The 27,367-nt window shown below is 38.8% G+C and overlaps 1 protein-coding gene and 1 pseudogene across 1 annotated transcript; both read left to right on the top strand.

Annotated features, from left to right (window-relative positions):
• Positions 1-8,505: 8,505 nt before the first annotated feature.
• LOC136175579 (olfactory receptor 4A47-like) lies at positions 8,506-24,676 on the top strand. Its single transcript, XM_065945843.1, has 2 exons — positions 8,506-9,184; positions 24,654-24,676. The coding sequence occupies exons 1-2, from the start codon at positions 8,506-8,508 to the stop codon at positions 24,674-24,676; spliced, it is 702 nt and encodes a 233-aa protein (XP_065801915.1).
• Positions 24,523-26,437, top strand: LOC136175580 (olfactory receptor 4A15-like; annotated as a pseudogene).
• Positions 26,438-27,367: the final 930 nt, after the last annotated feature.

Below are 27,367 nucleotides of genomic sequence, written 5' to 3' on the forward strand. Positions count from 1 at the left end.
GATCAGTGCGCCTACTGCAAAGAACGGGGGCACTGGAAAAATGAGTGCCCTAAGAGGGACCTTAAGAGAGGAACAACCCAGAGAGAGAGAATTTCCCATGGAACTCGAGTTCCATATGCGGGGGAAGACAGTGACTAGTCAAGACTCGGCACCCCTCCCCGAGTCCTGGGTAACCATACATGTGGAGGGGAAACCCGTTGGCTTCATGGTGGACACTGGCGCCCACCACTCTGTTTTAAATCAAAAACTGGGACCAATGTCTAAGAAAACCAGCTTGGTGCAGGGAGCCACGGGGACAGATATTGTTGGATCACAGAACGGAAAGTAAATCTGGGGACCCATCAGGTGTCCCATTCGTTTTTGGTGATACCAGAATGCCCAGCCCCTCTACTTGGACAGGACTTGTTGACTAAAGTTAATGCTTAGATCCGTTTTGACCCTGGGTGAATGTCAGTCACGGATGGACTTGGACAGCCGATACATGTCTTGTCTCTAGCTTTAAGAGATTAATACAGACTTTTTGTGCCTAAGCCCTCAAAGGTTATAGCACCAGATATACAACCGTGGGTCCACAAATACCCGTTGGCATGGGCAGAAACAGCAGGAATGGGACTGGCTAAACAGAGACATCTGGTCGTCATTGAACTAACAGCCGAGGCGACGCCTGTGAGGATGAGGCAATACCCTATGAGCCAGGAGGCTCGGCGGGGGATCACTCCCCATATTCGATGGCTCATGGATGCCGGAATTCTCAAGCAGTGCCAATCCCCTTGGAACACCCCCTTACTACTGGTGAAGAAGCCAGGGAGTACGAATTACAGACCTGTCCAGGGCCTACGAGAAGTCAACAAGCGGGTGAGTGACATACACCCTACTGTCCCCAACCCGTATACCCTCCTGAGCAGTCTGCTGCCTGAGTACACTTGATACACTGTGTTGGACTTGAAAGATGCTTTTTTCAGCCTACCCCTGGCGGCCCAGAGCCAGGAGATATTTGCCTTTGAGTAGACCGAGGGGGAAGGCCAACCGGTAATACAATTAACTTGGACCCGCCTCCCACAGAGGTTCAAAAACTCCCCTACCTTGTTTAATGAGGCTTTGAGTGAGGAACTCTATGAATATCGGACTCGCCACCCAGAGGTCATCCTGCTGCAAAATGTGGATGACCTTATGTTGGCTGGAACCACAGAGGAGGCATGCAGCCCTGCCACCGGTGACCTCTTACAGACTCTAGGCACCTTGGGATATCGTGCTAGTGCAAAGAAGGCGCAAATATCCTGGCAAGAGGTCACCTATTTGGGGTATAAGATCAGGCAGGGGCAAAGGTGGCTAACTCAGGCCATGAAGGAAGCAATATTGCAGATACCAGAGCCTGAGACCCCCCGCCAGGTGAGAGAGTTTCTGGGGACTGTTGGATATTGCAGACTGTGGATCATGGGGTTTGCTGAGAAGGCCCGGCCCTTGTATGATGGAAGTAAAGAGACCCCAAGCTGGACTTGGACTGAGCCAATGAAACAGGCTTTCCAGACACTCAGACGGGCCCTACTGGAAGCCCCAGACCTTGCCCTGCCCAACCCAAATAAGCCATTCCAGCTGTTTGTAGATGAAAAGCAAGGAATAGGAGAGGGGGTCTTGATGCAACAATGGGGACCATGGAAGCGGCCGGTAGCATACCTTTCAAAGCGATTGGACCCGGTGGCCTCTGGGTGGCCCCCTTGCCTCCACATCATTGCAGCCACTGCCCTCCTCGTCCGCGACACCGACAAGTTGACGTATGGACAGCAACTCTGGGTTTACACCCCCCACGCCATCGAAGGGGTTCTAAAGCAGCCGCCGGGTAAATGGATCTCCAGTGCCCGCTTGACACATTACCAGGCCCTGCTGCTCGATGCCCCACGGGTGCGTTTTCTGACCCCTTGCTTCCTAAATCCGGCCATGCTCCTACCAAACCCAGAGAAGGACCGCTCTCTCCATGATTGCAATGAGATACTGGCTGAGGCCCTGGCGGCACGAAAAGACTTAACTGATGTTCCCCTAAGCAACAGTGAGCTAGTATGGTTCACCGATGGGACCAGCTATGTAAAAGATGGGCAAAGGAAGGCGGGAGCCGCTATAGTTGATGATTCAAGACAGACAATATGGGCTGAGACACTTCCCCCAAACACATCTGCACAAAAAGCAGAGTTGATTGCCCTAATACAGGCTCTGGAACAAGCAAAAGGGAAGAGAGTCACCATTTTTACGGACAGCCGATATGCTTTTAGCACCGTCCATATTCAAGGTCCGATACACCAGGAAAGGGGATTTAGAACAGCGGAGGGAAAAGAAGTCAAGAATTTGCCTGAGATCCGCAGGCTCCTGAAAGCTGTTCAACTGCTGCGGGCAGTAGCGATTGTACATGTCCCCGGGCACCAGAAAGGAGACGACCCTAGGGCACGGGGCAATCAGGCTGCTGGTGCGGCCGCTCGAGAAGCGGCCAGCCGGGACTACGCTGCCCCCATGTTAGCCATGAGACTTCCAACTCCTGGTATGGGGACTCTGCAGCCATTCCCTGACTATTCTCTCCCTGACCTCGTTTGGATGAAAGAGGATACCACCCTCCAGAAGGATGACAGAGATGGATGATACCGAGATCAAAACAACAACCTGATATTGCCTGCCATCCTGGGTCGTCACCTATGTGAACATCTGCACACAACTACACACTTGGGGGAGAAAAAGACCTTGACACTTCTCCAGACGGCCTGCCTGAGGTTCCCTCGACAAAATGCAACTGGACGAGAGATAATCCAGACTTGCAAAGTGTGCCAGCTGATGAGGACAGAGAGAAAGCAGCACACGGGGACGAGGTGCCGAGGGGAAGAGCCAGGGCAACACTGGGAGATAGATTTCATTGAGGGAAGGCCAGGCAAGTACAGGTATCGCTGTCTGTTGGTTCTGGTAGATACCTTCTCAGGGTGGGTGCAAGCCTTCCCCGTTAAGGGAGAGACAGCAATAGTGGTTGCTAAAAAGATCTTAGAGGAGATAGTGCCTAGGTACGGGCTGCCAGTGACTATGGGCTCTGATAACGGACCTGCCTTTGTGAGCCAGATTGTACAAGGGCTGGCCCAAGCTCTGGGGACAAAATGGAAGTACATTGTGAATATAATCCCCAGAGCCCAGGACAGGTTGAGAAAATGAATCAGACCCTAAAAGAAACTTTGACAAAGTTGGCAATAGAGACTGGCGGGGACTGGGTGACCCTCCTTCCCTTCGCGCTCTTTCGAGCGCATAACACCCCTTATAAGCTGAATCTTACCACTTTTGAGATTCTGTATGAAAGACCCCCTCCTGTGTGTCCTATATTCGAGGGAAAATGCCTACCACCCCCTACCTTGGGACAATTCCTGCAAACACTGATGGCATTAAGTAAGGTGCATAGCCATGTTTGGAAATTAATTCGAGAGATACACAAGGGAACAAGCAAGGGGACCATCCCCTCACATAATATTGGCCCGGGTGATTGGGTTTGGGTAAAACGACACCAATCTAAAGCATTAGAACCTAGATGCAAAGGCCCTTATGTTGTTCTCCTTACCACTCCTACTACTGTTGAGGTCGACGGGATCGGGCCCTGGGTTCACTGCAATCACGTGCGGCAAGCCACCCCAGAAGAACAGGAGAAGGCGCAAGCAGAATGGGAAGCAAGACCTCACCCGTCAAATCCTTTGAAACTGAAACTCGTATGACGGGAGCCCTCTTAACTCTCCTGCTGACAACAGTTTTCATCCGCCCAGGAGCAACCAGCCACAACCCCCATCAGCCCGCTAACCTGACTTGGGTGATCTACAATCCTGAAAATGGAGAAGTGCTTAACTCGAGCTCCAACGTGGCCCCCAAAGGGACATGGTGGCCAGTACTGACCTTCGATTTGTGCATGCTGGCAGCTGATAGTAATGGGTTTGGTCCCCACCAACTGACCAAGTTCTTTGCCCACGGCTCTTTCGGTCTGTTCACCCGTAACTGTGAGCAAAAAGGCCCACAGTACTACGAACAGGTGCATGTCTATGTCTGCCCAGAGGGAGGAAGGGATCAGAACCAAATTGAGAAGTGTGGAAGAGTTGACTCTTTTTATTGCGCCTTGAGCTCCTTGGCTGAAGTAGTGTTACAGAATAGGAGAGGTTTAGATTTGTTGTTTCTGCAACAAGGAGGATTATGTGCAGCACTGGGAGAAGAATTCTGTTTCTATATCGACCATTCAGGACTGGTACAAAAATCTCTCCAGAAACTAAGAGAGGGACTAACCTAGCGGAAGAGAGAATGAGAAGCCCAACAAGGCTGGTTTGAATCCTGGTTTCAGCGCTCCCCCTGGTTGACCACTTTGATTTCCACCCTCCTGGGTCCACTTATAGTATTAATATTGTTACTGCCCTTTGGTCCATGCATTTTAAACCATCTGGTCTCATTTATTAGGGAGCGCCTAAATACCATCCAAATTATGGTATTGAGACAACAATATCAGTCAATTTCACAGGGTGAAGAGAAAGAGTCCTCTACAAAAGTACAAAGACAGGGGGGGAATGTGAGGCTGTCACGGCTAACGCCATGACAGGCAGCCTAGATTAGGAGTAGGCCTGGTTTCCCGGGGTAACATAATTATCAGGCCTCCTGGAGCTAGCCAATCAACATATGCCTAGCAAGAAAAAGGGAACCTATCAGGGGAAAGCTGAAAGCCCCACGTTGGGCCAACAAAAATTGCCTTGCAACTATGTAACCAATCCGCTTGCACCAAACTACCTGCTGTGTAACCAATCCGCTTGTGCCAACTACCTGCTGCTTTTTTTGACCTAATAAATACCCGAGAGAACTGGGGCTCGGGGCCTTTTCATCCTCACACCCTTGGTGAGGGCGGGAGGCCCTGGCTCGAGTCAGTAATAAATTTCCCTATTGCAAGTTGCATTGTTTCGAGGAGTCTTCTTTCCCGACTGGGGACTCGGACTACGGGCAGAACAGTGGCCACTCCTGAGTATTCCAAATTTTCTGGCATATTAAGTGCAGGACTTTCACAGCATCATCTTTTAGGATTTGAAATAGCTCAACTGGAATTCATCACCTCCACTAGCTTTGTTTGTAGTGATGCTTCCTGAGGCCCACTTGACTTCACATTCCAGGATGTCTGACTCTAGGTCAGTGATCACACCGTTGTGATTATCTGGGTCATGAAGGTCTCTTCTGTACAGTTCTTCTGTGTATTCTTGCCACCTCTTCTTAATATTTTCTGCTTCTCTTAGGTCCATACTATTTCTGTCCTTTATTGTGCCCATCTTTGTATGAATACCAAGATGCCCTTGGTATCTTTAATTTTCTTGAAGAGATCTCTAGTCTTTCCCATTCTATTGTTTTCCTCTATTTCTTTTCACTGATCACTGAGGAAGGCTTTCTTATCTCTCCTTGCCATTCTTTGGAACTCTGCTTTCAAATAGGATTGTCTTTCCTTTTCTCCTTTGCCTTTTGCTTCGCTTCTTTTCACAGCTATTCTTAAGGCCTCCTCAGACAGCCATTTTGCTTTTTTGCATTTCTTTTGCTTGTGGATGCTTTTATCACTGTCTCCTGTATAAAGTCATGAGAAGGAATGTACCTTGACATGATAAAGTCCACATGTGACAAACCAATTGCTAACATCTTCCTCAACATTAAAGCTTTAAAGCTTCCACATTAAAATCTGGAAGAAGACAAATGGTCACAGTCTCACAAGTCCTTTGTAACATATTGTTGACATAAAAATTCCTGTGGAAATCTTAGATTTTCCTAAGTAGAGCTCCTGTTTTCTGAAGTGAGATAATTTTGTTATTAATTTTTATTTAGTTTTGCTTTCTGTAACAGTGCTTCTAATGGCAGCCATTTCCTTTCCTTTTCATCTCAGTTTAAGCATCACTTTTTAAGAAAGACCTTCTCTGATCACATTACCCACAGGAGAATTCTTTCTTTTATTTTCTATCCAGTACTCTATTTCTTATATTACACGCCATGAATACAGCTACAATTAACATCTCCTTCTTTATTGTCTAACTTTATTATGAGAAAATAAGAAAGGAATGCAGGAAAAAGAAGCTTTTACCTGATTTTAGCCCAGTTTTATTAATTGCTGTGTCCTTACTTCTAGTACAGTTGCTGGCATTACAGAGGTGCCCTACTTTTTTTAAAAAATGACTAATTGTTGAAATTATTAACTTTAATATATTTAATTGTGTCTTTTGATATGATTTTCATATTTGTACCAAATTTTATGGTGACTAAATTGAGTATTAAATAAAAGTAAAGAAAATTTTGCTATTGCAGGTGGGGAGATACACAACAAGTAAGTTCACTGAGGAAAAATGACGGGGTTGATATTTTATTCTTGATTGGCAGCAGTCTGATAGAGATCTGAAATACTGCTTTTTTCCCCCGTGTTGCACTTTTCTGACATGAATTATGTGATTTGGCTTATTAATATCTTTACATATAGATGTTCTTTAAAAACTTTGTGGAAAATCCCACTGAATTAATTAAGCAAGAATCAGTCTTGGACACGTTCCAAATCTAAGATTCAATAATAATTGCATCTGGAAGGGATGGGGTGTTTCATGATCATCATTCTTAAGTCGAAGAAAATGCTACCCACTTAGTAACTGGCATCAACTCTTCAGGAGGTCCTTTCTTAGACTTAAAAAAACCAATCTGGCCATGTCAATGTGACAGAGTGAGAAGGGCTAAACAATCAAATGCTATTTTTCTTTTTAATGTTATTAGGAAAGAAGTTGCTTATGAAAAATTTCCCTGGGAAATGACTAGTTGCTATCTTCCTATGTTTATATAGGATTTGTTGGCCATTCTGATAAATTTCCTAATGTGATAAACCTTTGTCTTTCTGTGTACACCATGGAATTCTTTTCAAACAATCTGTACTTCATATAAAAATGACCTTCTGAATAATGAGAAGAATCCATTTAAAAAATAGACAGTCAAATGACATAATTTTATCCTCAAGTAATAAGGCATCCTTTGCCCTATACTGTCTTACTGGATGAAAGAATTCCAGGGCTTACATTGAGTTAGACCTCATTCTTCAGATTGTGGACAAGCCTCCACAAGGTAAGACTAATGGAGAATACTGGGAGACAGCTTAACAATTGAGTGACTTTATTTATTACGGAAGAAGTTAGCTCACTTTGAAATAAATGAAACTTAGATTCAATTGCAGATATAGCACTTAGAAATGTGTGACTTTGGGAACGTGAATGGATGTTCTCAGCTTTAATGTTTTCAGTTATGAAACAGGGATTATAGTCTATGTTACTATAAATATTAAATGTGATACATTAAACTATGACTGCGTGATTGGGGTATACCGCAATACTTTTGAGCAGCAGAGTGATATCTTCAGAATAAGACTGAAAAGGACAATTTGGGCTGCTTCAGGAGAACCAATTTTGGAGGCCAGAATAAACATGGAGAGACTTGGTAGGAGGTTATCACAGTGGATCAGAAAAAAAAAAAAAAAGTATAGCAGAAAAAATAGAAGGGATTGCAATTTGTGATATATTTTGAAAGTAGCATCAATAGGATTTTTTTAATTTTTATGAGTGAAAAATAAGTGAAGAGCACTGAAATTTTTTATCTGAACAATAACATGGAAAATTATACCATTTAGCAAGATAAATAGGTAATAATTCTTTAAATTTTGTATAGGTAATGCCTATGTTTATTGTGGAAAATAAAAAAAGTTTGTTCTATAAATATTAGTTCAGTTCAGTTCAGACTCTTTGTGACCCCAAGAACCACAGCATGCCAGGCCTCCCTGTCCATCACCAACTCCCGGAGTTTACAAATATTAAATTGCATTCAATTGGATGTCCACAATTAGAAATATATAGTTTGAAAATTAGGAGAGACACAGGATCTGAAGGCACAAAATTAGACTGTTGCAGTGTTTATTGGTCAGGAAAAGGGAAACATTCACTTAAAGACCTAAGAAGTATCAGTGAGGTCTGGGACAATTCAGGACAGAAACCTTTTCATGATTTGATCTACTCACATTGATCATGTAAATTACCTTGAGTGAGTCTCACTTTTACACTTTGTAACCTCACTGAAGTCCATTTCTGTCGTTTCTTGCTAATTCACTTAAAAAAAAAAATTCAGCTGAAGCATTAATTCTTCTGGAAATTCTTCTCTGATTCTTTTGATTGATATATTCCTTTACTGTGACTCTTAACTTCTGTGAATATCTTTATAACTTAATGCATGTGTCTAGAATTATCTGATCCCTAGTCGTGTGTTATATCTTGAGGGTAAGGAACTTTGCATTATTCAACTTGGCAATTAGAATGTCAATAACACATTGGACATGAAAAGATTCTCCACACACATTCTTTTAATTGAATTTGTAACAAAGGATGAAATTTATAATTCATTTAAAAACTTCCCCCTTGTTCTGTAGGCTCACTGCCTCTAACCCGTGAACACAGCACCTACACAGACTAGATGGAACCGAGGAGAAATGTGACTTACTTCATCCTCTCAGGCCTCACACAGAACCCGAAGGAGCAGAAAGTCCTCTTTGTTCTGTTCTTGTTCTTCTACGTCTTCACTGTAGTGGGCAACCTGCTCATTGTTGCGACTGTAGCTGTCAGTAAGACCCTGAACTCACCGATGTACTTTTTTCTTGCTAGTTTATCATTTATAGATCTAGTTTATTCCTCTTCTGCTTCCCCCAGATTGATTTCAGACTTGTTCTTTGGGGAGAATACCATATCCTTTGAATCCTGTATGACCCAGCTGTTTACAGAGCACTTTTTAGGTGGATCTGAGATATCCCTTCTGCTGGTGATGGCCTATGACCGCTATGTGGCCATCTGTAAGCCCTTGCATTATCTGGTGATCATGAGGCAGAGGGTGTGTGTTGCGCTGCTGCTGGCGTCCTGTGTTGGAGGTTTTCTGCACTCAATTATTCAAGTTGGCACTGTTTATGGGCTCCCATTCTGTGGCCCCAATGTCATTGACCACTTTATGTGTGACATGTTCCCCTTGTTGAAACTCGTCTGTACTGACATCTTTGTCATCGGCATTTTAGAGGTGGCCAATGGAGGACTGATGTGCACTCTTTTGTTTCTGCTCTTACTCGTGTCCTACGGAGTCATCCTGCGCTCTCTGAAGAACCTGAGTCAGGAAGGGAGGCGGAAAGCCCTCCAGACCTGTGGCTCCCACATCACTGTGGTTGTCTGCTTCTTTGTTCCCTGCATTTTCATGTATGCAAGACCTGCTAAGACCTTCCCCATTGACAAATCATTGAGTGTGTTTTATACAGTCATAAGCCCCATGCTGAACCCATTAATCTATAGTCTAAGAAGTTGTGAGATCATGAATGCTATAAAGAAGCCCTGGACAAAAAAAGTGAGATCAAGTAGCAAATAAGTGCATTGTGCATTACAGAGAAAGTAGTTTAACACTAGGAATTTACTTCAAATATCAAAGTCTATTGTTTTGATGAAAACTTATCTTTTCTCTGAAGAATTTATCATGAATTTTATTAAAGAATAAAATATTTGTTTATGTTATTAATAGTAGTTACCCTCCTTGAATGTAAACTTCAATGTCTAGTTTATCACTGCAACTGGAAAGTTGAAATGGATTTAAAATAGTGTCAATAAGTCATATGTAATGTGTTGGTCAGAATTACAAGATTAATTAACTAATATCCATTACTTTTATTACTTTCTCATTTTTTGTAATCAGATTCTTACCTTTTATCCTCACTTGTTATTGTACTAATGAAAATATTTTATACTATATATTCTATCCTCGTCATTCACTTTTATTTGCTACATATGAAAATTTAGTGTAACAGTTTCCTCTATATAGGAATTTGAAAGTATGATGGATAATAGTAAATGTTAAAAAATAGAATCCCTACAGAAATAGAATCATGTAAAATGTACCTCCTGTCCAACCAATATCAGAGTTTCCCAGTTTTTCCAGATGTAGTCACTATACTGTTTCTAAGATTACTCAAATAATAATTTTTGCAAAAGAAGCATATTTTCATGTGTGTTTGCCTGTATATCTCTGTGTATAAATTTGCATTTTGTAGCTCAGTTTTCTGAAGATCTTTCCATACAGTCTTCACAGATCTAACTCATTCTAGTTTTCTCATACTGCTCAGCTTCTTTAAAAGTCTCTAAAATTTAGGTATCCAGTTTTCTTCAAGTTCGTTCTCCTTTTCTACAATAAATAATTCTGCAAAGAAGTTTTTTTAAAATTTTCTCAGCATGAGTTTCTAAAAGTGGAATTGTTGAGTTAAGTGGTATGTGTATTTAAAATATTGATATTCATAGCTATTGCAAAAATGTCATTATGAGTTTAAACAAACTTATTACTCTCCTCACTTTGGAAAATACATTTGACAACATGCTGAACCACTCGGGTTTGATGAACATCTATGGTATATGAAAATGTGATTAAACAAATTGTTTCATTTGTATACTTTAATTGATATTCAATAAACATGATTGAATTGGAGTATCATCCTTGTTTAAATGATTTGCAGTCCTTTTTCATGAATTGCCTATTAATGAACTTTTGTGTGTATTTGACTGCTGACACTGTTCCATACTGATATTAATGATTGAGTTACACACTAATTATCCCTATTACCCTGTGTTTGGATTACTGTTTTTCCTGCTTGTGATTTATTTTTTAATTTTTTAAATAATGTGAAGAATATTTTGGGGCATGGACAAATATTTATACATTTGCATAATTAATTCTATCAATATTTTTTGCCTCTATATCTTGAATTTGTCTAACTCAATGTTGTCAAAATATTCTTCACATTTTCAACACTCAATTTTTTGTCTTTATATTTTATGCTTACATTTTCCTTTGATATAAAGAAATAAGTAGGGATTATATTTTAATTATTTTTCTAGATTGTCGTTATTTTAGATGCATAATTATTTTTCCCCATGGCTTTGATATCCTAACTTTGTAAATATGGCATGTGTTTGCATCAAATTCATTCCTCCACTAGCGTCTATTGATGTCTTTATTCATGTGCCATTTAACACACAATGTAACTGTGTACATTTGATTTAGAATATACTTTACTATCTTAAAAGCCTAGGATTCCTTCACTGCTAATTTTTTATCAGAACTATGTCTATTTTTGCATATTTGCATTTTAAAATTAAATTTCAGTAAGCTAGTCTGGTAAAAACTACATTGAGTTAGTATTTTGAGTAATATTTGATTGAGAAAGCATTTGTATCTTCAGAGAATTGAGAATTCCTATCCACAAACTAAATGGTATCAGGTCCATAGATTGTAATGAAGATTTATGCCACCTATTTGTGGTCATATTACATACATCTTATTCAAGAATATGTGAACTCAAAAATCTTTTGGTTTGAAAAATATTTGCATCTGGTAATTGAATGAGAGAACACAATTTTCCTGAGTTGAGTTCTGGTTGTTCAGTTCAGGCCTCTGTTCACCAGACCTACATTATTATTATTATTATTTTTATCATTATCATTGTCACCTTAGTCTGCATGGGTTGCCATAACAAAATACTACAGACTGTGGAGCTTAGACAACAGACATTTATTTTCCCATAGTTCTGCAGGCTGATGTCCAAGATCAAGGTGATATCTAGGTTGGTTTCTGGTGAATCCTCTCTTCCTACCTTGCATTGGGCACTTTCTCACTCTGTCTTTGCATGGCCTTTCTTCTGTGCACTTGAGCAAGAGAAAAAGCTCTTTGCCCCTTCCACTTCTTATAAGAATGCCGGTTCTATCAGATTAGGACCCACCCTTATGATCTCAAGGAGTATGAGCTATTTCAGTCCCCATTTCAAGGTTTCCAAGCCTAGGTACAAGATGTAGGAGTGAATAAACTTTTTAGATGACCTCAGTCTGACAATTTCTAACTGCAATCATGAGAGAGGTGGAGACAGAAGTATTCAGCTGAATGAATCAAATTCTTGGCCCACTGAAATAATCTAGTATAACAGAGTGAATATTGGTACTTTAAATAGTGAATTTTTTTCAGATATCACAATAGTATCTGAAACACTGTAGTAATTTAAACACTGTGGTACTGGCTCATGAATATGTACACTGATTGAACAAAAGAGAAAGCTAAGAAATAGAATAGTAAATATACGGATTTTTGTGTCTGGAAGTAATGATGTTACAGGGTATTGGGAGACAGAATGGTTATTCAATATATGTACCGGGAAAATTTCTTTATCCTTTTTTTTTAAGAAATCATGATTTTAAAATTAAAAAAATTTTTTTCTGTGCCACAAGTCACATGGGGTTTTCGTTCCTCACCCAGGGTTCAAACCTGCACCCCTGCATTGGAAGCACAGGGTCTTAACCACTAGACTGCCAGGGAAGTCCCTATTTATACTTATGATAGGAAAGTGTATTTTCACATCACACTATAAAGAGTATAGTCTATGCGGGTTATATATGTAAATGTGAAATAAATAACTTTAAAATGTTTAAAGATAATTATCTTTATAAAGTTGAGGCAGGGAAGGACTTTGAGAAGTACATGCAGAGAACTTTCATCCTGAATCTAGTTTCCATATTCCTACATGATAGAATAGGTGGTTAATCCTTGATCCCAACCATGTTCACTGCAGTATCCAGGTGTGAGCTCCCCCTATTTTCATAATTTGGAAGTGTGTAATACAGTGAATTAAATATTCCTTTCTCAGATCCTCCATAGAAAGGTTGGAATGAAGACTTACATCACCTATGTGTGGTCATATTGCAAACATCTTATTCCATAATTCATGAAGACTCCTTCATTCAAAAGTCTCTAGATCTGGAAAAATATTGTGTGTGTATGCTCAGTCATGTCTGCCTCTTTGCAATCCCACAGACTGTAGCTGCTCTGTCTGTGGAATTTCCAGGCAAGAATACTGGAATCGGTTGCCATTTTCTACTCCAGGGGATCTCTCTGACTCAGGGATCAAGTTGGCCTTTCCTGTGTCTCCTGCATTGGTGCGTGGATTCTTTACCACTGCACCACCTGAGGAGTCCAAGAAGTCTTCACACCTGCTAATTAGATGAGGGGCCACGATTTTCCTGAACTGAATTCTGGTGTTTTAATTCATACCTCTGTTCACCAAACCTAGATTACTTTTTACCAGCATCATTGTCACCTTACTCTACCTGAGCTCTTTTCAAAATCCTGTTTATCCTCTGGGTGCCAGAGCCTGTGTGATTTGCATGTGTGCTTTGGGGTTGGAGTCTGCTTCTTACAGCTATCTTCTGGCTCTCCCCAAAGTAAGCCCCATTGGTCCTCAAAGCCAGAATATTTTGAGGGTCCCTCTCCCTGGTGCAGGACTCTTGGCTGTGGAGCTCGAAGTGAGGCTCAGCCTCCTGACTTCTCGGCGAGAAACTCTGCAGCTGTTATTACCATCATGTGTGGTTCACCCACTCAGGGTCATGGTCTTGACTATACTGTGTCTTCACTCTTCCTACTTGTTTGTTGTGGTTCCTTCTTTATATCATATTTTTTTCTGTAGGGGATTATCCTGCTAGTCTTCAGGTTGTTCTCTTTAGTAACTGTTCTATATTATTAGTATGTGTGTGTGCTCAGTCATGTCTGATCTTTGCGACCCCATGGACTATAGCCCACCAGGCTCCTCTGTCCATGGGATATTCCAGGTAAGGATACTGGAGTAGGTTGCCATTTCCTACTCTAGGGATCTCCTTGACTCGGATACAACCTATCTCTTGCATTTCCTGCATTGGCAGGTAGATTCTTTGCCACTTGAAAAGGGCTCTGTAAATAGTTATAATTTCAGCATCCCCATGGAAAGAAGTGAGCTCAGGGTTTTCCTACTCTGCATGTTGGCCACTGGCTCCTATATGTCTGTCTTTGTGCCAAAGCCACACTGCTGTGATTACCATTGTTTTGTCCTATGTTATAGAACCAGGAGTATGAAATCCACAAATTTGTTCTTTTTTTCAAGGTTGTTCTGCCGATTTAGATTCCCTTGAGGTTTCAAAGGGATTATAGGATGAAGTTTTCTGGCATCCTATCTCAAAAGTGCAAATTGTGGGAGAGAGGTCTGGTGAAACCCCCTCAGTCTTGGGGTGTCCCTCTCACCTGGTGAATAGCTTTCTAACAGACATGGAGCACCTTGCTATAACCCAGCAAGGGGGCACTCGTTCTGTCCCCTTCTCATGTCTGTGTCAGAAGCTTTCCCTATCTCTGTTATACTTTAATAAAACTTTGCTACACAAAAAGCTCCAAGTAGTCAAGCCTCGTCTCTGACTCCGGATCAAAATCCCCTCCTTTGGAGGTCATGAATCCTGGCGTAACACCCGGCTCGCAGCAGCAAACTTTCAGTATAAATTTTCTTTTTATTTCTGTCATAGTACCCTATTTTCTTTCTTATAAGCAGTGAATAAGGCTATACTTACTTTATTAAATTTTCTCCTTTATTGTTTGACTCATAAGAACATGAGACACATGCAGGAAAGAATTTTTACATCATTTCCCCCGTTTTATTAATTGCTGTGTTCTCACTCAGAGTACAGTTCCTGACTTTAAATACGTAACTTAAATTAAGAAAAAAAAATCAGATAAATAATTAGGCATTATATCTAAACTTTGGTGAGAAAATTATTGTATACTTAATCGAAGTTCAAAGCAGAATAAATTTAGTATTAAGTAAAAGGAAAGAAAAATTCCTGTTGCAGGTTGGGAAATGTGTGTCTAGTTAGTCTAACTGGAACAAATTGATTGAGCTGCTATTTGACTCATAATAACATCATGAAGGTTCTAAAACAATGTTTTTTCTTCCATGTTACACTTTTAGATCCTAACTTTGTGATTTGAGCCAACAGCATCTTTACACACAGATGTGCTTTTGTGGAAAATCCCAGAGAATCTAATTAAGAAAGAATTAGTCTTGGATATAGAACAGCTCCAAAACTCAGTGATAAATGTGGTTAGAAGGGACAGAATGTCCAGTGATCTTTGTCCCTTTTGGGGAAAAGAAGTGATATTATTTTAAGAACCGATATAAAAATTTCAGGTGATTCTTTGTTTGGCTGAAAACATTGCATTAAAAACAGAAAAACAGTGCAAGAATGTCTCTCAAAATCTCAAGTTGACTACTCCAGTTCTACACCATGATACAATGAGAGGGACTAAACAACTGAATGGTGTTTTTCTATTTTGAAGTTGGTAGGAAAAGAAATTATTAGAGACACATTTTCTTGGGAAATGATGGCTGTTATCTTCCTACGTCAACATAAGAATTGTTTATAATTTTGATCAGTTGTCCCAAAGTGGTAAATGTTTGTTTTTGTGCATATGTGTACCTATGTGTGTGCTCCATGAATTTTTTTAAAAATAATCTATAGTGCAATTAAAACAATCTTCTGAATAACCAGAAAACTTCATGAAGAAAACAGACAGCTGAATGAAATAAAATATATTCTGGAGAAATACTGCATGCTTTTGCCTTTATTGTCATACTGAATGGATACAGAATTTGAGGTTTCTAAGAGTAACTTAAAAAATCTTCCTTCAGACTGTGGCCAAAACTCCACATGATAAGACCAACAGTGAAGACTGGGAACCAGGCTTCACAATTGTGTGAACTTTTTATGTAAGAGATTAAATTCTTTTGAATTAAGTCAAGCTTAGATTTAAATCTCGTTTTACTATTGAAAACTATGTGATCTTGGGATAATTAATTAGATGTTTTAAGCCTTAGTTTCCTCAACTATGAAATGAGGATTATAGTACTTACTGCAGAATTTAAGTGTGACGTATTAAACTGTGAGTGCATGATTGGAATTCACTACAGGAGTTTTAAGAAGTGGAGTAAGATAATCAGAACAAGATTCAAAAACAATCATACCAGCCACTTTAGGACAACAAGTTGTTCGTGGCAGGAATAAAAGTGGAAAGACACAGCAGGAAGCTACTGCAGTTGATCAGTTGTTATATTTTGAAAGTAGAGACAACAGAATTTGTCAAGTGTGTCAATAAATAAAATTAGAGCAATAAAGCAGTGAAGAAAATTCTAAAGTTTTTTGGTCTGAGCAATTCCATGGAAAGTGGGTACCATTTAATGAGACAGGGAACTCTTTTAGCATTGTGGAAACTTTAAAATTTATGTTTATATATATTAAATTGATATTTAGTTATAGATGTCCAAAATTGGATGTTGTCTATAAGGGTTAACAATAAGTAGAGAGATAGGGGCTTGACACAAAATTAAAGTGCTTCAGCATTTATTGTGCAGGAAAAGGAGGAATATCCAGGTTAAGGTCCAAAGGGTTCTCAGTGTGATTTGAGACAGTTCAGGACAGTGACCTTCTAGTCATAGTTTGATACACTTACACTGATTATGGAAATTAGCTTGACTGATCTCAAGTATTGCACCTTTTTGATGTCATAAATGATGCACATTTTAAAGGAATTTTCTTCTCATCGTCTCTTGTGCTTTCACTTTTCTTTTAAAACTCAAACTATTGGAGAAAATGGATAACAGTGGGATGAAAAAAATATTTCTTCAAGTAATAGTTCAGGCTTTCACCCCCTGTTGTCATCCTGGATGAAAGAAAAATTCCAGGACCTTATGAATAATTTAAAATTTCTTCTTTCAAATTGTGAACTAGGTTCCACAAGGTAAGACTGATACTAAATAGTGGGAAATAGATTTCACAATTGTGTATTTTCTGTATTATGAAAGATATTAAATTATTTTGAAAGAAGTCTCATTTAGATTCCAATTCTAGTTTTATTACTTTAAAATGTGTGATTTTGGGGAAATTACTGAAATGTTCTGATCCTTAGTTTCCTCATATAACTAACGGGGACTTACAATTTCTGTTATTGTAAATGCCACATGTGATACATTAAGCTGTGGGTTCAGTTCAGTTCAGTTCAGTCACTCAGATGTGTCTGACTTTGCAACCCCAGGGACCACAGCATACCAGGTTTCCCTGTCCATCACCACCTTCCAGAGTTTACTCAAATTCATGCCCATTGAGTCGGTGATGCCATCCACCCATCTCATCCTCTGTCGTCCCCTTCTCCTCCTGCCCTCAATCTTTCCTAGCATCAGGGTCTTTTCAAATGAGTCAGCTCTTTGTATCAGGTGGTCAGAGTATTGAAGTTTCAGCTTTAGCATCAGTCCTTCCAATGAACACCCAGGACTGATCTCCTTTAGGATGGACTGGTTGGATCTCCTTGCAGTCCAACGGACTCTCAAGAATCTTATTCAACACCACAGTTCAAAAGCATCAATTCTTTGGCATTCAGCTTTCTTCATAGTCCAACTCTCACATCCATACATGATCACTGGAAAAACCATAGCCTTGACTACATGGGCCTTTGTTGGCCAAGTAATGTCTCTGCTTTTTAATATGCTGTTTAGGTTGGTCATGACTTTCCTTCCAAGGAGTAAGTGTTTTAGAATCACCATCTGCAGTGATTTTGGAGCCCCCCCAAAATAAAGTCTGCCACTGTTTCCACTGTCTCCCATCTATTTGCCATGAAGTGATGGGACTGGATGTCATGACTGTTGTTTTCTGAATGTTGCACTTTAAGGCAACTTTTTCACTCTCCTCTTTCACTTTCATCAAGAGGCTCTTTAGTTCTTCTTCACTTTCTGCCATAAGATGGTGTCATCTGCATATCTGATGATATTGATGTTTCTCCCAGCAATCTTGATTCCAGCTTGTGCTTCCTCCAGCCCAGCGTTTCTCATGATGTACTCTGCATATAAGTTAAACAAGCAGGGTGACAATATACAGCCTTGACGTACTCCTTTTCCTATTTGGAACCAGTTTGTTGTTCTATGTCCAGTTCTAACTGTTGCTTCCTGACCTGCATACAGATTTCTCAAGAGGCAATTGAGGTGGTCTGGTATTCCCAACTCTTTCAGAATTTTCCCGTTTATTGTGATCCACACAGTCAAAGGCTTTGGCATAGTCAATAAAGCAGAAATAGATGTTTTTCTGGAGCTCTCTTGCTTTTTTGATGATCCAGTGGATGTTGGCAATTTGATCTCTGGTTCCTATGTCTTTCTTAAAACCAGCTTGAACATCTGGAAGTTCTTGGTTCACGTATTGCTGAAGCCTGGTTTGAAAAAAAATTTTTTTTTTTTCCTGGCTTGAATAATTTGAGCATTACTTTACTAGCGTGTGAGATGAGAACAATTATGCAGTAGTTTGAGCATTCTTTGGCATTGCTTATCTTGGGGATTGGGATGAAAACTGACCTTTTCCAGTCCTGTGGCCACTGCTGAGTTTTCCAAATTTGCTGACATATTGAGTGCAACACTTTCATATCATCATCTTTTAGAATTTGAAATAGCTCAACTGGAATTCCATCACCTCCACTAGCTTTGCTCATAGAGATGCTTCCTATGGCCCAGCTGACTTCACATTCCAAGATGTCTGGCACTAGGTGAGTGATCACACCATTGTGATTATCTGGGTCGTGAAGATCTTTTTTGTACAGTTCTTCTGTGTATTCTTGCCACCTCTTCTTAATATCTTCTGCTTCTGTTAGGTTCATACTATTTCTGTCTTTTATTGAGCCTATCTTTGCATGAAATACTCCCTTGTTATCTCTAACTTTCTTGAAGAGATCTCTAGTCTTTCCCATTCTATTGTTTACCTCTAAACTATGGGTACATGATTGGGATTCACACTGGGAGTTTTGAGAAGTGGAGGAAGGTGTAAACAGAACAAGATGAAAGAAAATCATATGGTCTGACTTAGGATAACAAATTGTTAGAGGTCAGAGTAGATGTGGACATGCATGGCAGGAGGCTGCTGCAGTGACAGGAAGGAGCTGCGGTATGGAGGATCAAACCTGTGATACGTTTGAAAGTAGAGGCGACAGGATTTCCTAAAGGTAGGGATAAGTCCTAGAAGATCAACGAGGAAGCAGATAACTCTCTGAAATTTATTGATTGAGAAATGACATTGAAAGTGGTGGTGCCATTTAATGAGATGGAGAATACATTTTATATTATGAAAAATTTGAAAAATGTTGTGTTATATATACTAAGTTGATATCCAACTGCAGATGTACAAAATTGGAGACATTGCATGCAAAAACTGGGAAATAATGGGAAGTAAGTATAGAAATCGGAGCTGGTGACACGACATTGGATGGCATTTGTATTTATAGGTTAGGAAACAGGGAACATCCAACTAAAGACCCTCAGAAAGATGCCTCAGTGAGTCCTGAGACAATCCAGCACAAGGCCTTCTATTCATGGTTTCAGCTACTCTCACTGAATACGTGAATTAGTTTAAGTGGGTCTCAAGAATTACACCTTGGAATTAGTGCATTATCCATCATGAAGTTAGTAATTCAGCATTAGGGCCAAGCATCTTGGAATGTAAAAGTCTTTGTAAATTTGATGCAAACTTTCCATTTTTCTAAAGGATTAGTGATAATTATAATTAAAGAATAACTTTATTTCAAGCTATTGATATCAATTTTCTACTAAAATATAAACTGTGTAATGTCTGGTTTATCACTATACCTGGAAAACTAGGATGCATTTATAGTAAGGAGTCAATAAATGACAAATAATGCACTTGTCAATGAAATTTTATAAAGTTAACTGATTTTAAATTAATGTCTGCTTTTACTTTTACTGTTTTCTCATTCTTTCTTTTATTTTTAATTGTATTCTTACTTTTGCCTTCATTCTATTTATTGTACTAGTTAAAATATTTAGTTCTGTAAGAATATCCTTTTTATTCAGTTTCATTTATCTTGCATAGGAAAGTTAATATATTTCAATTTCTTAAAATAAAAATCGAAAGCATGATGCTTAGTATGCTGCTGCTAAGTCGCTTCAGTCGTGTCTGACTCTGTGCGACCCCATAGATGGCAGCCCACCAGGCTCCGCCGTCCCTGGGATTCTCCAGGCAAGAACACTGGAGTGGGTCACCATTTCCTTCTCCAATGCACGACAGTGAAAAGTGAAAGTGAAGTTACTCAGTCGTGTCCGACTCTCAGCGACCCCATGGACCGCAGCCTGCCAGGCTCCTCCATCCATGGGATTTTCCAGGCAAGAGTACTGGAGTGGGGTGCCATTGCCTTCTCCAGATGCTTAGTATAAGTGCTGAAGAAACAAAACAAAACAAAACAAAACTAACATCAACAACAACAACAAAAAAAAACAACAGACAAACACACACACACACAGAAAATGAAATAATGTAGAATTAAACTTTTCCCCATCCCATACCAGATTCTCCCAGTCCTTCCTGTGCAGGCATTACAGTCTGTTGTTAGGATTCTTCAAGTAAAAATCTGCAAATACAGGGCATTTTCATATATTTATCTGTGCCTACATTTCAGTGTATAAATTTTGGGCTTTCCGGGTGGCTCAGAGGTGAACAATCTGCCTGCAATGCAGGAGACTTGAATTTGATCCCTGGGTTGGGAAGAACCTGTGGAGAAGGGAATGGTGACTCACTCCACCACTCTTGCCTGGAGAATTCCATGGACAGAGGAGCCTGGCAGGCTATAGTTCATAGGGTTACAAAGAGTTCGACACAACTGAGTGACTTTCATTTTCAAATTCAACACATGGCATTTTCATACATTTGTATTTCTGTTTCAGCATATAAATTATGCTTTTTACTGTTCAACCTCCTGAATATTTTTAGATACTAATTTCTATAGGTCTAAGTCATTCTAGTTTCCTCCTACTGCTTAACTTCTTTAAAAAACTACACTGCAATTAATTCACCTGGCCTTCTTCATGTTTTCTCCCGTCTTTTTCAAATTTAAATAATTCTGCAATGAAATTTTGAAGTTTTCTGCATATGAACCCCTAGAAATGGAATTGCTGAGTCAACTGTTTTATGTATCTAAAATGTTGATGTTCATTGTTATTGCCAGAATGTCATCCATTTAAGCATTTTTTTAACACATTTCAAATTACTTGTATTCCTTTTCCATGAACTGCTTATGAGTGAATTTTACATATTTTCTTGGATTGCTGATCTCTTTCAGATTATTTGGTAAAAGCGACCATTTTACCAATGTTTATTCTTCCAATTCTAGAAAATGAAATACCTTTACTTGTGTCTTTAATTTCTTTCATCAAGTCATATATTTTTCAGTGCATCATACTTTCATCTCCTTGTTTAAATTTATTCCTGTATATTTTATTCTTTTTTGATGCTGCTGTAAATTGGATTATTTCCTTAATTTTTAACATATTTTGTTATTATATGTAAATGCAACTTGTTTCTGTATATTGATTTTGTGTTCTGAAATACTGTTGGATTTGCTCAGCAGTTCTAAAAGTCTTGGTGCAATTATATGCATTTTCTGTTTGTATGATTATGTCTACTCTGTACTCCTCAATATGGCTTCTTAATCTTAATATCATGCAAAAGAGTTTATATATGTCAGTGTGTTAATCTGCAGTTTATTTTATTGATGACTAGTATTTAATATTATGGATGTATCACAGCTTCTGTATCCTTTTCTTTATTCTTTTCTCAATATTTTGGCTATTTCCAGCTATTTGAAATTATGATTAAAACTGATCTAAGTATTCATGCAGAATTTTGACAAACAAGGAAACAAACCAGAAAAAATAATGACATCATAATTTTCAAGACACTAGATTTGAAAAATAATTGACTGTGATTACTGAGAGATGGGAAACAAATTGACTTGCAAGATTTTTTCCAATTTATTACCTTTAAAAAATTTCCATATTGTGCTACAGAGAGAAACACCTCAAAATATCCATGTAGACTGTATGAGTTGAGGAGATGAAGTTAGGGATCTGAGAAGACCAAGGCAGCCAAAATTCTGAGAGTAGAATATAGATGATACACCTGTAATCTGGGATGGGGGGAGGATGAGAGAGAGAGAATTCTGGATAACAACAGAGGATCCCTCTCAACTATTCATCAGAGTACTGATCAGTGCATACATTTACGAATACCTAAGGATGGGGAGGAGAAGGCAATGGCACCCCACTCCAGTGCTCTTGCCTGGAAAATCCCATGGACGGAGGAGCCTGGTAGGCTGCAGTCCATGGGGTCGCAAAGAGCTGGACACGACTGAGCGACTTCACTTTCACTTTCACTCTTCACTTTCATGCATTGGAGAAGGACATGGCAGCCCACTCCAGTGTTCTTGCCTGGAGAATCCCAGGGGCGGGAGCCTGGTGGGCTGCGGTCTATGGGGTCGCACAGAGTCGGACACGACTGAGGCGACTTAGCAGCAGCAGCAGCAGCATCAAAGATGGGGAAAGATTTACCCAGATGGTTAGCAAGACGAGGGCTGGTGTTCAGGCTGGGCCTATTCTAACCAGCTGCAAAGCCTCATGGTTCACTGGAGCAGTGCTCTTGGTTGAATACTTAGGAAGATTTTGCATTGGTAGTGGGGCATGATTAGCTCTAGACTGAGTACTTCTCAAGACTTGCTTCAAACACCATATGAAGATTTTTTCAAAAGAAATTCTAAAAGGAATGATCCAAAAGAATCAAAGTAAATATCCTGTTCAGAATTCTGTATATTTGTTACTGTGAGATATTCAAATATTCAAATATTTTCCTTGTGATACCCTTGTGTTATGATAGAATAAAGGTTAGACTAGGCACATGAAATGTATTAGGAAGTCTATTAATTTCTTCCCTTCTGAGAAAGTGCGTGCTATTTCCAGATTAGCTTTTATATAGAACTGGTTGATCAAATCTATATGGGAATGAACTTTTTTGGGGGTCGAAAGATAGAATTCTAGTCATGTAAATTTAAGTATTATATTATCCTAGTTTTTAAGTATTTTTCTCTGAGTTTATAAAATTGTGTTTTTCATGGCAGTGGTCTATTTTCTTTCAATTGGCAAGCATACTATCAATAATTAATTAATCATATTACCTGATTATCTTTCTAGGGTATGTAGAATTTGTAGTGGTGACCCTATCCTCAATCTTGATTCTAATAATTTATTTTTTCTTATTTTTATAATCCATTTTGCTAGGAATGTATTACTTTTATTTAACATTCAAAGAATAAATTGAAATCAGCTCAGATATCTTCAAAGATAAAACTTAAATTTGAAAGTCAAGATTTACACAAGAAAGTTTTTATATATTTTATTTCTGCCCAGATTGGACATTTTCGTGAGATGATCTCAAGTTGTTTTTCATGATTTTCTCCCAGAGGACAGGATTCTATAAGTCATGTACTACACAGTGATTATCCTGGTGGTATCTCTGGAGATAAAGAGTCTACCTCAAAATCATGATTATAGTCCCAGTGAATTTAATTAGACAACAATCATGTTTGGAGATGAAGCAATTGAATGACTCAATAATACGAGACACAATTAAATGTAGACAAAGTGTTCACGACCCTGTGCCCTTACCTCAGAGAGTATTTGTCTGTAGCAGTAACCACATGACAGGCTTCTTCTCGAATTGAATGATGGACTCAAAACATAAAAAAGTGTGAATAAGAAGTTATTCTTCAGGAAATCCAAAGTTCAGCAGTGCTATTTGAAGACAGGACAGTATAAGTGACTGAGAATCAAAATGTTGCAAAAGCTCTTTCACTATTTCATCTTCACTGGTATAAGGGCAAAGAGCAAAATTTTTGTTGTAAACAATTCTTGCAGAATTTGAAGTTTTCTCTCGCTCTCCTCAATCAAAATGCTGATTTAACATTTGTTATCAGAACACCTGCCAACAATGAATATTCTGAGTTTCTGTTGACAATCAAGATTCAAATTGCTTAGGTTACAGGACATTGATGTTCGTCTTTGAATCCCAACAATTTGAAAATGTAATTTTCTCTGAGTGACAGAGATGAATTAGATTTCCTGCAAGCTTGAGAAGAGTTGATCATGTGGAAGCAGTTCAAGGTCCAGTGATGGTGCATGCACCTTGCTCTCTGTTCCCAGAGATGGAGTGAGTTCATGAAGGATGAGGAAGACAGCATGGGAAGACAGCATGAGGAAGTCCAGAACCTGGATTGAAAGGCTTTCTCTTTATGCTGGTAACTCAGGAAGTATATTTATACATAAAATTCTGAACTAGGCTTTACATTTTGCAAGAGTACATTTAAGTTTCTTAAGGGTTCTCCTTTGTGATTTTCATAATCAGCTATGTTAGGAATCCTTTGTAATTTCTGAAAAATCTGCAGATTAAGTCTATTCTGTAATTCTCTTCTTGAATACTTTCATATTGTAATGATCTGGAGTAAATTAACCTTCTCAAAACTATTCTTAGAAATTAATTTCAAATGCAACTATTTGGAGATATTTTTGTGGGCAAATACTTTAAATCTGATAATATGCTCAATTAATATGTGCTCTAAATATAATATGTTAATCTGTTAAAATTAAAAGAGGAGGTAGCATCTGTAGACTTTGATTGACTGACTTTCAAGAACAAAAATTAAGAGTGTAGTAAGCAAACTCTGACTACAATTCCTATTTGTTTGTTCACAGGTGAGAGTCAACAACCTATCGTCTATCTGATGACCACTTAGAGGTATTCTTCCTTTACCTGTTTGTTTATATAATTTATGCTACAATTTTATTTCTATCTATTATAACTTAATAGTTTAAATTTTTTTGTCTATTTTAGATTTAGCTGTGTATATCCTCTAAAATGTAAATAATTTTCACAAACTACATTTGTCTATTGTTTTAGTACTTTTCCTAAACCCATAAAAAATTTATGTTGTCAAATATATCTATTTGGGATTTTAATAATTTCTTAAGAAGTTTCTTCTGCTCCTAAAATGTGCAAGGTAACCTCCATTAACTGGAAAGTAAATAAAAAGTAACTCTGGGTTTCAGTTTAGTTCAGTTGCTCAGTCGTGTTTGACTCTTTGCAGTACCCCAGGCTTCTCTGTCCATCACCATCTCCTGGGGCTTACTCAAACTCATGTCCATTGAGTTGGTGATACCATCCAACCATCTCATCCTCTGTTGTTCCCTTCTCCTCCTGCCTTCAATCTTTCCCAGCATCAGGGTCTTTTCAAATGAGTCAGTTCTTCGCATCAGGTAGCCAAAGTATTGGAGTTTCAGCTTCAGCATCAATCCTTTTAATGATTATTCAAGACTGATTTCCTTTAGGATGGACTGGTTGGATCTCTTTGCAGTCCAAGGGACTCTCAAGAGTCTTCTACAACACCACAGTTCAAAAGATACTATCTACATTATACAATTTAATGAGCTTCCAAATGGAAAGCTAGTTGTGGCAACTCATGTATTTAATACTGTAGCTTTTTCCCACACAGGTCTCTAATCACTCACCTCTCCATTAGACTATATGATTGTTGAGATTAGGATTAATATTTTAATCAGTCTTATGACATCTGAAAATATGGACACATAATAAATTTTACTGCCTAATTGTTGCATAAACAAACTATCTTAAGCTTTGGGGAAGTCACTATTAATAATATATATTTACAGGTAATTTTGTCCAGAACTCTGAAATATGACATACAGAAGAACCCATGGAACAAAGGAACAATGTAACTGAATTTTTCCTCTTGGGGCTCACTCAGAGCCCCCAGGGTCAGAAAATACTATTTGTCATCTTCTTGCTCATCTACATTGTGACCATTGTCCTGACTGTGGTGGTCAGTCCAACCCTGCATGCCCATATGTACTTCTTTCTTGGCAACTTATCATTTATGGATGCTGTTTATTCTACTACATTCACCCCAAATATGATTATAAACTTACTCTATGAGAAAAGAACCATCTCCTTCCAAGCTTGCATGACCCAGATTTTTACAGGGCAATTATTTGGTGGTGCTGAGATTTTACTCCTGGTGTTCATGGCCTATGACCGCTACGTGGCCATCTGCAAGCCCTTGCATTATTTGACAATCATGAATCAGAGTGTGTGTTCTGCTTCTGCTTTTGGCCTGGGCTGGTGGGTTTTTACATGCTGTCCTTCATCCTCTCTTTGTTTACAAACTCCCCTTCTGTGGCCCCAATGTCATGGACCACTTTGTGTGTGACATGTACCCCTTGTTAAAACTGGCCTGCACTGACACCCAATTTATTGCCCTCACAGTCCTGGCCAATGACGGGGCCAACTGTATGGCCATCTTCACACTGTTACTCATCTCCTATGGGGTCATCCTGCGCTCCCTGGAGAATCGTAATCAAGACGGAAGGCACAAAGCCTTGTCCACCTGTGGCTCCCACATCACCGTGGTGGTCCTCTTCTTCGTGCCCTGTATTTTTATGTATGTGAGGCCTCTTTCTACTTTACCCATTGATAAATACTTGACTGTGTTTTACACCATTATCACCCCTATGTTGAACCCTCTAATCTATACACTGAGAAATGGTGAGATGAAAAATGCCATGAAAAAGCTCTGGAACAGAGGCAAAAGAAGAAAATGAAGCAGCATGAATATATATATATATTTTTTTATGAAGCATTGTTCCTCCAAGGAAAGCCATGTGTGATTACTTAATTGGAAAAAAAAATCTTCTCTGCTTTAATAAGTTGAACATAATGAAAAGAGTTATTTGGTAAAAGTCTTAACGATCAAAATATGTTCTTAATATTTTCATTAGTTTTTTAATTCAAAGTATATATTATGTTCAAAACACATTTTTAAAAGATTTCCACAATTTTTTCAGAAAATATAGTTTATGTTTGTAAAAGGTCTCTTGAGACTACAAATTTATTTTCTATATGATAAGTTAAGCTATAGTTAATATTTTAAATTTATTTAATTAATGGAAGATTTTATGTTTCTCTCTTAAAAACTGACCTTTTAGAATTAATAAGGCTCATTACAAATTAAAAAAAATACAAGAAATATGACATAAAATCTTGGTTCACTGCTCTTCACACAAAGACAGCACATATTAATATTTGAGGCACATGAGTTATTCTTCCATCTGTAAGGTACTCTTCATATACTATTTTGCTTATGTTACTTAGAGTGTTAAAGTCAAAGAATGTTTCAGAGTTGCAATATTTATCATGAAGAGGCTACACGAATAATCTGAATAAGCATGGTGCAAATGCAGAAAAATAACCAAATCTTACTTATTTTCCAATTGGGCAATCATGTTATCTCCTGAAGCTTACCAGCTTTGTCAGGAGTTAAATTTTTATAAAGATGATTGTTTCACCTTCCCTGATACTTTAGAATTTCTGGTAAAACCTCCACTATTTTTCAGTATTCCTGTTTCTTTGTTTACAGTGTTTCATAACCTCTATAGAGATGAAGGATCTGTCTTTTATGCATAAATTTAGCATAATTCATCATTCATGAGCTTCAAATATGCATTACGGAACTTGACAACAGATATTTTAAG

Source organism: Muntiacus reevesi, chromosome 9 (genome assembly GCF_963930625.1).
Source record: "Muntiacus reevesi chromosome 9, mMunRee1.1, whole genome shotgun sequence".
NCBI classification, from domain to species: domain Eukaryota; kingdom Metazoa; phylum Chordata; class Mammalia; order Artiodactyla; family Cervidae; genus Muntiacus; species Muntiacus reevesi.

Excerpts from the sequence above, each read along its gene's own strand:
- LOC136175579 (XM_065945843.1), top strand. The coding sequence starts at position 8,506 with ATGGAACCGAGGAGAAATGTGACTTACTTCATCCTCTCAGGCCTCACA. Across the intron at positions 9,185-24,653 it reads GCGCTCTCTGAAGAACCTGA|ATTTAGCTGTGTATATCCTC; the intron begins GTCAGGAAGGGA and ends TGTCTATTTTAG.